The sequence below is a fragment of the Raphanus sativus genome, chromosome 3 (genome assembly GCF_000801105.2).
Source record: "Raphanus sativus cultivar WK10039 chromosome 3, ASM80110v3, whole genome shotgun sequence".
In the NCBI taxonomy this organism is placed as follows: domain Eukaryota; kingdom Viridiplantae; phylum Streptophyta; class Magnoliopsida; order Brassicales; family Brassicaceae; genus Raphanus; species Raphanus sativus.
In genome coordinates this window covers 23289523-23302572 of record NC_079513.1, presented here as the reverse complement: position 1 = coordinate 23302572, position 13050 = coordinate 23289523, and the positions used below count along the sequence as shown (strand labels likewise).

The window sequence follows — 13050 nt, the reverse complement described above, 5'->3', positions numbered from 1 at the left end:
CTGCGTGGCAAGAACACTCCAGTTCCACCCGACCCGGTTCTCGAACCCGACCGTCAACGAACACCGCCTTCACGGCGGACTTTGGTCTCTGTTGGTGTGGTAGCTCCTTGCTTTGTGTCTTAATGCATCATCATTTCTTTGCTTGTCTTTCTCCTTTTTATCCTCTGGAACTATATCACAAAATGAACATGGAACTATTTATTTAACATTAATAATGCACCGACGGTGGTAACAAAACTCTGCTTTCGTTAAGGTTAATTTAAACTGTCGATTACTATAAGTCTATAACCGACGAATTTAAATAATTAATGAAACTGATATAACATGAGCTCACGTTAGCTTGAACAGATCGGATCTGCTCATCGATTAAAGCTTGTTTTGATTGAAAAGGAATCCTAACAGGTTTTGTCTCCACCGCTGTCGCCGGAGTTAACGGCGGTGATGGGTTCTCGGGAAGGGCCGACAGGGCTGCTGTAACCGGAGGCGAATGGTGACCAAAGAGTCGATTGCGGTGAGCCAGAGCCATAGCACCACCACAAGACTATAAAAGAAAAAGAAAAAATAGTAAAGAATGGAATATTGTTGGGGTTTTAAAAAAGTTTTGTACCTTCTGATGCTTTTCATCGTCCTGAAGCATATAGTTAGTCATCTGGCGAGTCAGCTCTGCGACGTACTCTTCTTCATCTTCGTTTTGTGGCTTTGGTGAACCCGGTCCGAGTCGGATCGGAGCGAGCTTGTGGTTGGAGTGAAGAAATTGAGCTTGAGTGCTCGAGAAAGAGCTATAGAAATCTATGTCTGTAGTTCAGTAGATTCCATTTGATAAGAACAGAGAGAGAAACAGAGGAAGTAAAGCACAAGAGAAAAAGAAGAGAAGAGAAGTTTGTGGAAAGAGAGATATATAAAGAGGGAAGAAGAAGACAGCTTTAACAGAAGGCGTTACGACAATTTCACCTGTCAATTGTTGCGAGTTGCGACTCACGAGAAATTAAGAATTAAGGAAAGCTATAAAAAGTACCCAATATATGTGACTTCACAGTCTTCACGCAAAAAAAAAAAAGTATCCCATATATATGTAAACATTTATTTTCTATCATCTTTTCTGAAATATGAATGCATTTGTTTATAATAAAACTGTTTTAGTTTTAGGCGAATGTTTATAAATTTTCTCTTAAAATAGTGTATTCTCAATAACTAATATGAGAAACAAATTTGGAAAGTAATAATGTTATTCAGTTATTACTTGTCATTAACGTTTTCATAGTTTTAAAACTTGTCTAACAATGTTTAAAAGTCACGTTATTTTCGTTTACTTGCCGTTTTTAGTATTCAAATTTATTTTGATGGTAAGTCCAAATAAACTTTTTTTATATATACTACTATTGTCTAATCCGATCAATCTCAGAAAAATCCCAAATAAACTTATATAAACGAACTTTATATAAACGAATTAGAAGTTTTGGATCTCTTTCTTATCTCTCCTATAATTTTTTTTTCTTAAAACAAAGTTGGTTAACTAATAATCAGATTAAATATTGTGTCAAATTTGCTTAAAGCTGTTGGCATTTAGTGCTACTGTATAACTCGTGTACATGATTTGAATTTTGAATCAATATGCAAAGTTTATTTTTTTTTCGAAATATATGACCCAAGTGTTAAGACATCAATGGACTTATCAATTATCATGATCAAATAAAATGGAATTATAATCAGATTTCCAATAAATTTAAACAAACTTCAAATAATTTGGAGTATAACGTGTAATAGAAGTTATGTGTTTTTTTCTTTTTTTTAGAAGAAGTTATGTGTTGCACCCTCAAATTCTGGTAGCCATGACATAAAATATCACTCTTCTCCTAACTTCTAATTCTAACTAATGAAGAGCTGCTAACTATAATCAGATCGAAACCAATTAAACTAATTCCATTATCAATTTCTTATTAGCTAGCCATACGGAGTTACATCTCAATACATATTGGTTTAGGTGACATATATGGTTTATGACTCTTAAGTCAACTAATGCAGCTCGATGAGTTATTCGGACTTTCGGAGACAAAACTACAGTTTATGTTTCTTCTTTCTATGCGATGTTTCGAAGTAACGAATGTTAGGTTCACCTTTCAAGGGCTGACCAAACGTAAGTAAGCACTCTTTTTCTTGGTATATAACTGTATTATTATATACTAAAGATAGTTCCTTCCTACTACCACTAGCTAATTGCTTTTGGAATTCACATTCTAAATAAGAAAAAATATTGATTTGTTCCCCGAATCAGCAACGTTTTTCTCGATATTAGCTGTTTTTATTACAAGGAAGTAGGTCTAATATCCCTTTATCGTAAAGTCTTTATCTAACAACCATCAACCAAGTAAATATTGGACTTTGAGTATGGGATAATCAAACTTCTAACACTGACATGTTTTTATGGATGTAGTTTTTTTTTTCTAAATACATTTTTACTAGATCTGTTTTCTAGGCACATCCATAGAAAATATGAATTGTATGCAGATCTGTTCAACTGACCCTGAACGTAGATGCTACTTTGAGACTTGGTCTGTCAAGTTCATCTTGTGTTGATAATATAAACTAACAAAGACTCAATCAGCAACGTAAGTCGTTGTAGTATAGTGGTAAGTATTCCCGCCTGTCACGCGGGTGACCCGGGTTCGATACCCGGCAACGGCGTCTTTTTCTTTTGCTGTATTCGTTTTGAACACAACAAGAAAACTCGGCGTTTTTCCTCGCTTAAGACGGCAGGCAATCCAAAACTCTCTGAAACCAATCACCTGCGACGTCCAGCATCGCCGGCACGAAGCTCATTCGTTAGAAGCGGCAAAAACAGAAAAAGATCCCTCTTGTTCTTTGATGTACTCAGCTTTGAAACGATTGTTTGAAGAAAACAAGAAAGAACGAGAAAATGTGGTTGGATATGGCCCAAGTTTTGAAATAATGACTTAAGGCCTTTGTTCCGCGTAAAGATGTCTGTCTGGCTGATCACGTGTTTGCGTTTGGTAAACTGCTTACATGCAGCGTGGAGACCCTCCTCTCGACATGCAGGCCTTGGTTGGATCATTGATGATCTGGTGTCTTCTACATCCTATACAGCGACCTCTCTCTCTGTAGAGTCGCCCCTAATGGTGGAATCCTTGGCCGTAGTTGCGGCCATAACCTCTGCTCTCTCTCGTGGTCTTGACTCCATCACCATCTTCTCAGATTCACAAGTTCTGGTCAACACAATCAATAGAAAAGAGATGAAATTGGAGATCTTTAACACGCTCATAGACATTAACTATCTATCTACCTTATTTACTTCTCTTGCGTTTTGTTTTATTCCTAGAACCTCAAACTCTTCTGCAGACTCATTGGTAAAACATGCCTTATGGGCCTTGAACCCTTTTTAAATTTTAACTAATGAAATCAGTGATTGAACAAAAAAAAAAAAAACTGCTTACATATTTCATCTTTTTGTTGAACATGAGAAAGAGAAAAGCAGAGTAAATACTGATACAGTTCATTATCAACACACCTTTACTAGGAGATCTCTTTCAATAATATCGTCTAATACAGTGTATTATCTTTTGTTATGCATAAACTTATTTATACAAAAGTTTTGGTTTAGTAGATAATTAGTACGTTGGCTTGAGCTTCATCAAAGATATACAAAGAAACTAAAGAAACTGGTTCTTTAGTAATAAAGAGAACCTTGCCACCAGTTCCCTCTTGAAACATCTTGTGAGTTCTGTCCATTAGCATCGTTTTCCTGGCTTCTTGGACCCTCGTTTTTAACCTGAATAATGGTTTCTTTGATCAGCCAAGTCCTTGTTTTTTTTTTGCTTTGGAAGTGATTTGCAAAATATACATAAGTTAACTAAGAAGACTCACTGTAGGGTAACTTTGGTTGGTGGTGGATCGAGGGTATACGTCTTGACCACCGTAGTAAAGAGAAGAGCTTAGATTGCATGGCTCAACTCTGTCTTGTACATTTGAAGATTCTCTACGTTGAGCTGTGTAAGAAAAACATATTCATTAGAAATCAAAGCCGTTCTTTGAGCATAAGTGAGAAAAGAAGAAGGAAGTTTTTTTTCTCACTGACCTTGTGAGCCATGTTTGGAGCTTTGACCATCTCTTGTAACGCCCTGAGAAATCAAATCAAGAAACCGAAGTTTAACCCTCAAGAATCATTCCGATTACCCAAGACACAAAACTGGAAGAAAAGGAAGGTAATATAACCTTGGAGGGATGAGGGAAAATGGAGGAGAAGATTCCAGAGGAAGAAGATGGCGGCGACGGATCTCTGGAGCCGAAGAGTTCGGTGGTTAAAGAAGAAGAAGTTGATGATGCAATTCGTCCTTTACCTTCCATTAATAATTGTCAAAGCTTACACTCTACTCACTTTGAAACAGATTATCTTTCTGATTCTTGCTATGCAAGAGAACTAGAATGAATAAGACAGTTGTGTGTGATTACAATAAGATCTCAATGGGGCTATATATACATAATGCTGCAAGGTGTTTGGTTAGGGAGATAGTGGAGCCATCATGACCATGATCATGAACAGTATGCATGAAGAAAAAAGTACCTTATTATGGTATGTTTTCTCTTTTTTTTTTTTGACAAATGTTTTCCCATTTTGATGCTGAAAAGACTTGCTTCTTTTCCTATTTCTCGTTATAAATTATTTCAATTTTATTTTCCTTGTTAGAGAAATTTAGAAGCTTCGCTCTCTTTTCTTCTTGCCACTGCTTTTTTTTTTAAGTTGTAACGATTTATTTTAGATTTTCGTCTAATGTTTGTTTGTTTGTTGTAAGCCTATTGACAAATTTGGATTCTTTATCTCTTCCGGATAAAGACACGAACAGTTAGATTCTTCAAAGACTTCAGTGTTCAATGTTTATCTTGTATTAACCAAAAGAGATATATTTTCCCAAAAAAACAAACAAAAGAGATCTCTTATAGAGGATAAGTCCGGCACCGGATCTGATGTCGGACCACTGGTATGTAGCCACGTGGCATTCCGAGGATAAGTTGCCGCCCCTTCTTGTTCACATTGGGCCAAAGTTGAAAAGAAAACAAAAGATGAATTTGAGCTTCTTTAAATCTCACGCATGTTGTTCATATATATGATCTGTTATATACTTAAATCTAAAATAGCTGCCATTTTGAAAAAATAAGTAGGAGAACAATAGAGTTATATATGACTTTGATATATATCGTTATATGTATATTAATTATTTATTTTTAAAAATAACATTTGATCAAAGAAGATGAGGTTCACAAAAATTATCCACTTCATGAAGTGTATTCGTTTTCTGCTTCTTTATTTTGAAGGCTCACTAATTAATCATTACTTCTCTAAAAATATAATGGAAAAATATTATTTTCGAAGAAAAAGATACAAACCCAACTCCCCAATGAAAAGTCCAGCCTACAACAGATATTTTTTGAATTTTCATACGAATGTATCCACATTTCGTGGTGTAATTTAGTTTTCACGGTGGGAGAATCGACTCCGAAATGTTTTGCATCCAAAACTCATCTATTATAACTGAATCACAAGACCTACTCTATAATGGAAAATATGTAGGAAGTTTTAAACTTTTTAAATTTCAATGTTCATTGGTAGATCACAAAGTCTGGTTGACAAAAAAAACCCATAAAGCTTATGACAGAACAAAACTTCGGATTTTTAAAATAAGAGATATAAATTAGTTGAATATAGTTTAAGAGCAATTTGGTAACCTTCCATAAAATTTGTTTTGTAGTATTTTTGAACTTAAAAAAGTTATGATAGTTCTGCAAAAACATAATAAATAATGTCTTATATGTAGATATTATTAAGTGATAAATGACACAAATATATATGAGTTAGAATACTTAAGATATATAAATCATGAAAAACAGGGAAAATAGTGTGAAAAAAGAATGATCTGGCTACTTTCTGAAAATATATAAATGGATGTCTTACTCGCAAAGTATCACACAAAGAAAGAAAAAATGTATCACGTGATGATGGGTACACGTTGTCTACACGTAGTTAGAAAGAGAGATTCGGTTCCGGAGAATAGTACTCATAACGATATCTCATCCCGTAAAATCAGGTTTCAAATGTCAGAGAAAACGGTTTATTAAATAATTATACAGACAACGGAAAAGAGATTTACAAGGGATTTTCAACATGGTACAAATAAATCTGATCAAGAATAGATCTTCATATGATGGTCAGATGATGTAGTTAGGCGTAAATCTTCATAAAGTAGATATTATTGTCGGTTGTCGAATTGTCTATGTAATCTTTCGTATAATTATAATATCATAATAAATCAGCGTTAAAAAAACGATATCTCATCTGTTACAAAAAAAAAAAAAAACGATATCTCATCCTATGCTATAATTATCTCAGATTGGACACCAGAAATTCTAGCTGTCTTAACAAATTGACACACATATGGCGGTCCTTTTGCGAATATTTCAAAAGCATCATAAAATACCAATATTTATGGAAATATTACACATACATATATTTACTCAAATATTCGTACATTTGTCAATTTATACACTCGTAGAGTAAAAGCATGTAAAGACTAAGAACGGTTGTCAATTTATAGGGACCAGTGTTGAGCCATTTTGAGAGAATTATCCCTGGACCTTGTCAAACCAAATTGAGAGGTATGATGGTGTAGACCTTTGATTTGCAGAAGTCAATGCCGTTGAGTGATTGTCTTCCTTGTCTAGAGCATAAAGCTTTATCACATCTTCATTATAATCTATTTGTATAATAAATATTCGAGTTAGATATTGGATCGATGAAAGATACTAAAGTTTGATGCTTGATTGAGATTATTCATTAAGCGTTAAATATAGTACTATTTTTGTCAATAGGTTGAAGAAGATTTGAACAAAAAAGGTTGAAGAAGAAGAAGGAGACGTATCTTTTGTTTGGTAATAAAAGGAATGATATCTAAATGAATAGATTGGAAAATATTCTCTTAACTCTAATATGAAGATTTGTTTGACAACTTTATTGTGTATATTATACGCCGCCAATTGTTAAACATGTTTATTTCATTTTATTCGAGAACAAGAATTTGTCAAATACTCTTTTTATACCTTCCTAGCATCTTCGTTTGAGTTTTATGAGATTTTTGGGCACTGATAGTATTTAACTGATAATCTAATGATCTATATATAAGATAAGGTAGGTATTTGATAATTAATTAGCTGAAACTGTTAATTGGATTTGGAGCCAAATCATAAAAAATGAATTCACATGTAAGCGAATTCGAGCCGTATAATGTCTAAAAAATTTGGTGACCTAATTTTTGCTTAGCCTTATTCATCTCTGGTTATCAAGTTGTCTTTTATCCCAAATCAGGATTATTAATAAACGTTTCTGTGATAGAAAATAATAGACTGTAGACTGGAAATCTACAGTCTCTTGAGATCTTATATTCAAGATACTTTTTCTTCGAGTTTGTCACGGTAGTAAAAGGGTTTCTATCTTTGATCGAATAAAAGCTTATTATTTTATCTACAGTTATAGACTTTAGAGTCCAAGATGTGAGTTATTCATAAAAGAGAGTCTTTTGATCAGAAAAAAAAAGAGAATCTTTTGATCAGAAAAAAAAAGAGAGTCCAAGATGTGAGTTGTTTCATAAAAAGAGAGTCCAAGATGTGCGCGTATATATCGTATTTTATTAGAAAGATGATAAAACATTCGAGATTATCGCATAATATTTCAGATATTCGCATCGATTTAATAAAGGGAAATTACATTGGTTTCTTATAAAAAATTAATACAGTGTATGACTTTTTCGCTATGTATGCTTTCTTGAGATGATTCGAATATTTTCACAAACGGTTTATAATACAAATAATTAATTTTACTCATAAATCAGTACACCTGAATATATGTAAATTTGGTAAATTACAGTATCAGATTTATACACCTAAACCAATTTCAAAAAAAAAAAATTGTGTTACTAAAAAAATTTAAACCCAACATATACCAACAATGAAAAACTATCATAAACTAACAATATTGTGTGTTTTTAAACCAAAAAATTGTCTTTTGACCCAAAGAAAAAAAAACTAACAACATTGTGTTAAAAAAACTAACAGCATTAGATCACACAAAAATAACCCAAAAATAAACAATTGTTTTGTGACTTAGTTAAAACATACTCTAGCGACTCCTGATATTCGGAAGAAGGTTGTCATGATATATTTGGAAGAATCCCTTCAACTTCTACTCTCTCTGACTTCTATTCCAACGATTCATGGCTCCTTAGACCAGGAAGATCAGAACAGCAGGTACTCCGTGCTTTCCTATCAATGGTCAATCTAAACAGTGAGGAAGAAATGACCATTGTTGATAAACACAAACTACAAGTTTTAGTATTATACAGATTATCTTTTACAAGTTTCGGGTAACATGCCATTTAAGACCCAGACTAAAACAAAGCTATGGAAAATTACATAACAGCACAGATCAAATGCTATATGACTATCGTATAGCTAGTGATCAACGCTACAATATCTCTATTTATTATAGCTCATGAAAAAAACACTATATAGGGAGTCTATCATAGCTTAGGTTCTATATGGTAACGTTTTTCGTATGTTACTAATACTTATATTTTTTGTAGTGACCATGTAAAATCTTTTATGATTTAAATTTCATGTGTAGATTATTTTCACGTCTCTTGTCATCTGTGGAAAATGATAATGTGATTTGATATCAATCTTTTTTCTGAAGAGAGACGCAAACAGAACAATATCATGAATAAAAATAATTAAAATGAATAACGCTTAATGTCTGGATCATATTGATGAATATGTTAGAACTTCAGTGGTTCACTCTTTGTAAAATCATGGTGAATCCACTAAATTTTAGATGTTAGATTAAATTCGACTGCACTGGCCACGAGTTTTTTTGGTTGCTTTAAATTTCTTGTATAGATATAAAAGAACCAGGTAAAATCTGTTATGGTCGAAATTTCTTTTGTATATTATTTCATCTGAGAAGAATACTTAATTGATAGCACAACAACATACGTTTTGAGCATTACACTGGCCTCGGCCTGGCCCTGGTATAAGCTTCATTCTCTTACAAAATGCTGTGCAGCTTCTTTCCCCTCCGCCTTCACACGGAGCTACTGTGTAGCAATTATAATCACTCTCTATGCCAAAACCTATTGAATAATAATCATTACACTGATATACACATTCAAAAAAGTAATAAAGTTATCTAATAGTTTGGAAAGGATGAAAGTAAAGAGTTTAATAAGTCAGTACCAGAAGTTCTATCAGATGTTTTCTGGCAATGGACAAAAGATATGACACAGAGGATGGTAAGAACAAATGCAACCGAAAACTTATTGGTGGTAGCCATTATATGATGGGGTCTTCTTTTTGCTTACTATTTTTCTGTACTGAGGCTGATCAGATTTTATACATAACAAACATTCATAAAACAAAATATTTTTGGTCAAAGATTAAAATGGACAGAATCTTCCAATTTATTTCTTTAGATTAAGTTCAACCAGTTCAAAATATAACACAAATAGATAAAATAATAAGATATTTTTAAAATATAATTCTATATAAATATATGGTCTCGTTACAATTATAAATTAATATTTCATTTGTGTATACATTTTATATGGTACAAATAAATAAAACATTATATTGTTTATTTTATATGTATAAATAAATATCTTTATATTTTCTTAACACTTAATATATTTTGATGAGATTTAAGAAAATTATATCTAAAACCACATTTAAACTCGATGAAACATATTTTATATACACCAAATGATGTAACAAAACAAAATGAATAATAAACTTCAAATGTTAATTAATGTATAGATATAAAAATCAAATATTTTTATTAATTTAGAAAAAAGTATTTTAAAATAAAAAATCTAAAAAGAATTTTTCAATAAATTAATAAATCTATAAATTAATAAATGAGGATAATATACAAATGATCCATCAATCCTCATCCTTTAAACCATCATGAGTTGTTTCATTATTTATATCATTATATGGTATTAATTAGAGTAGAAAGATTTGAACTTCTCGAATGTGACTCATCCGTGGATCCAATCACAAAATTTCACGTTTCAGATGTCTAATCTTGAATGCAAGGAAAGTGAATTAAACATCATATATGTATATGTGATGTGATAATCTTTGATCTATTGACTAGATTTTGAACGTGAATTAGATGCATTACTAATAATTTAACAGAACAAAGCCAATTATAACGAAGATGAAATCTATTAATTTTAGAGAAAATATGGAGTTTGTGTCAATGCTATGTCGCTAGGGATTGTCTCTGTAATTGGAAACTATAGCATTGGGTTCAGCTTGCAGAGCCCATTTTTTCAGCTTATCTATTGCTTGTTTGAGCTTCAAACAAGCAACCTTAGTTGTAAACAGTATTTTTTGTTTGAACTAATTTAAATATTCTTTCAAAAAAAAATGATTCTTATGATGTCTGTGCGTTAGGGTGAAAAAGAAACTGATATGAAATTTTAGGGTTTTCTGTCAAACTTCACGAGTGATATGCGACGGGTCAACTTACTTGACAAATCCAACATCGAAAGGAAAATAAGAGGAACATGTCCTATGAGTAACACAAAAGTTGAATGATCTCATTCGATGTCCTAACTCGTAAGACATCAACAGAGTACAGAGCAATAATATTACATTATTACTAAAACATACAATGTCTTAAATCATAGCAATACTAATGATCTATGATGTCCGTAGTGACGATAACAGCTACGGTGATAATGATCGGAAGATACCAGCATAAATAACAATTGGGCTTCTTACACTATGAGTCCCATCAGACCAGATTAGACTTGCAGACGAAGGCATATTTGGGTCAAGACCCCGGCCAGAAACAGTCACCGTGAAAAACTGCTTTTCATTCACAGACTTCATATATAGAACACGAGGCGACACCACGACGTTTAGCTTGGCTCCGTGAGTTAAGACAACTTTTGATTTGTAAGTAGAGTTGGAGCCACCGACGTTAGTGACGGTTCTATTGAAAGTGACGGTGAAAGAGATATCAGATCCCGATAATTTAGCCGACATTGATGGATAGTTGAGATCTCTAGGTAAGATCTTTTCAGAGCAAGTGACGGCTTCCCCGGAGATGAGTCTCACGGTAGTCGCATTGTAGTTCATGCCACAGAGGAACGCCATGTAGTCTGCTTTGGTTATATCATAAACGAGTCCTGGATTAGTAGCAGCTATTGGATCTACATGGCCAGATCCATAAGCAAACTCGGTTGATGCATAATCAGCTTGTGAAGCATTCATCGACCAAGCTGCGAGATTGATTAAGAGAACTAAATAAGAACAGAGCATGAACAAAAAAACGGATGGTTTTCTTGCTACACAAGCAACTTTCTTGATTACTTAAAATCTAACTTTCATTACCTGTTGTCATAATGGCAGATTTAATCATGGAAGGAGACCATTCAGGATGAAACGTCTTGACGTAAGCGGCTACGCCTGCAACGTGTGGACAAGACATTGAAGTTCCTGATTCAACAGAGTATTTCACATGTGTGGTGTCGTCATAAAACGGTAATGCCTTAAGTGAATTTGCAGCCACAATCTCTAGTCCTGGTGCTGTTATATCGGCTGCATTTTAATACACCACTGTCTCAGATAGTATAGAAAAGATTAATCTAACGTAACCAATAACTATATAGTATATATACCTTCAGAACATCAGCAACGATGATGTTTGGACCTCGAGAAGAAAATGAAAGAACTTTCGGAGCTGTCTGATTAAAGATTGTCTCACTTTTTAGAACAGTCGCTTCTGGAGAGCTAAAGAATCATAGCAGACCAAGAAAAAAAAGAATAAGGAGAAGCATAAACTCAACAAAGCGCATAAATAACAGAGAGAAGATGACTATTTAATTACTGGAAGAGTTAATGTAAGAGAGGAAAGATTAAATCATCTTCTTCTAAGTTCTAAGCCAGATACAGGTAAACCCTCCATTTGAGCCCAGTCTGAACCATCTTTAACAATAGCTGCAACAGCTCCCTTGGTATAGGCTACGTAGGGGAAAGATATATTGCAGACCAAGATCTTTCCCTTCACCCGGGATGCGTCAAGACAATCTGGCGTGCATCCCTGGAAGAAGAAGAAGAAGAACCAAAATTCAGCATCACCAATCACAAATTTAAAACTATTTCTAGGTCATACTCTATACACAAATGTTTTTCTTGCGGAAGAAGTTACTCGGCGCATTTGACTTGGAGGCAGAGAAAGCAGCAGATTTTTCCGTACACCAGAGGGAACTTCTTTCCTTTAAGATCAAAAAACATTCACTGATTTCCCCTTTATTACACATAACATAAATGATATTAGTGATTTAAGGACAAACAGATACTATAATGACATAGATGAATGTTACTTGATACGTACGACAAGTGTTTTGCCATCGCCGAGAACCCACTTGGTGACAAACAACACGGTTCGTGTGCTGGCTGCAACGGTTAACATCCACGGCGCTACGCTCGTGACAGAGGCTATTTCGGACCAGTGTCCCCACCGCGTTCACAGTGAGTATCCCCTCTGGACATAGCGTGAAAAGCTCCGATTGCGATCGGGTCCTCTTCCAACGGGTACACATCAATACTACCTACAGATATGGTGATGATGTCAACACCGTCCGCGATAGCGTCATCGAACGCAGAGCAGTATACATCGTCTCTACATTCTCCGGCGCAGACTCTGTAAGCGGCGATTCTAGAGGCTGGAACGGCGCTCTCATCGTCCATAGCCGAGCCCAAAGAAGAGCTGGCCGTTCCGGACTGCGTTTCCAGCCGCGATAGATGCGGTGTGCGTACCGTGGCCGCTAGAGTCCCTAGCGTCTCCGGGTGAGTAGTGTCTTGCTCCATCAGCTGCTGCAAAGTGACTAATATATAGTCTCTGCCCTAAAAGCGCAAACTTCATATTCAATCACTCAAGTCAAAGCTTCTAACTCACGTTACATATTTTTTTTTAATAAAAAA

At 34.3% G+C, this 13050-nt stretch overlaps 2 protein-coding genes, 1 non-coding gene and 1 pseudogene across 4 annotated transcripts; 1 reads left to right on the top strand and 3 right to left on the bottom strand.

Annotated features, from left to right (window-relative positions):
- The first annotated feature begins 2610 nt into the window (after positions 1-2610).
- On the top strand, positions 2611-2682 carry TRNAD-GUC (transfer RNA aspartic acid (anticodon GUC)). The gene has a single exon. It is a non-coding gene; the product is annotated as a tRNA-Asp (tRNA).
- A 152-nt stretch (positions 2683-2834) lies between these two features.
- LOC130509599 (uncharacterized) lies at positions 2835-4645 on the bottom strand. Of its 2 annotated transcripts, XM_057005752.1 has the most exons (5): positions 4228-4645; positions 4091-4133; positions 3880-4001; positions 3700-3784; positions 2835-3221 (listed from the first exon to the last, which is right to left on the bottom strand). In XM_057005752.1, exons 1-5 carry the CDS (start codon positions 4357-4359, stop codon positions 3196-3198), a joined length of 408 nt encoding a protein of 135 aa, XP_056861732.1. In that variant the 5' UTR covers positions 4360-4645; the 3' UTR covers positions 2835-3195. The 2 variants fall into 2 exon arrangements, with proteins under 2 accessions (XP_056861732.1, XP_056861733.1); XM_057005753.1 differs by lacking the exon at positions 2835-3221 and having other exon boundaries at positions 3486-3784; positions 4228-4638.
- Positions 4646-10637: 5992 nt separating this feature from the next.
- On the bottom strand, positions 10638-11445 carry LOC130509320 (subtilisin-like protease SBT4.11). The gene has a single exon (XM_057005150.1). It carries the CDS (start codon positions 11383-11385, stop codon positions 10789-10791), a length of 597 nt encoding a protein of 198 aa, XP_056861130.1. The 5' UTR covers positions 11386-11445; the 3' UTR covers positions 10638-10788.
- A 541-nt stretch (positions 11446-11986) lies between these two features.
- LOC130510110 (subtilisin-like protease SBT4.11) lies at positions 11987-12991 on the bottom strand (annotated as a pseudogene).
- Between the last annotated feature and the right edge of the window lie 59 nt (positions 12992-13050).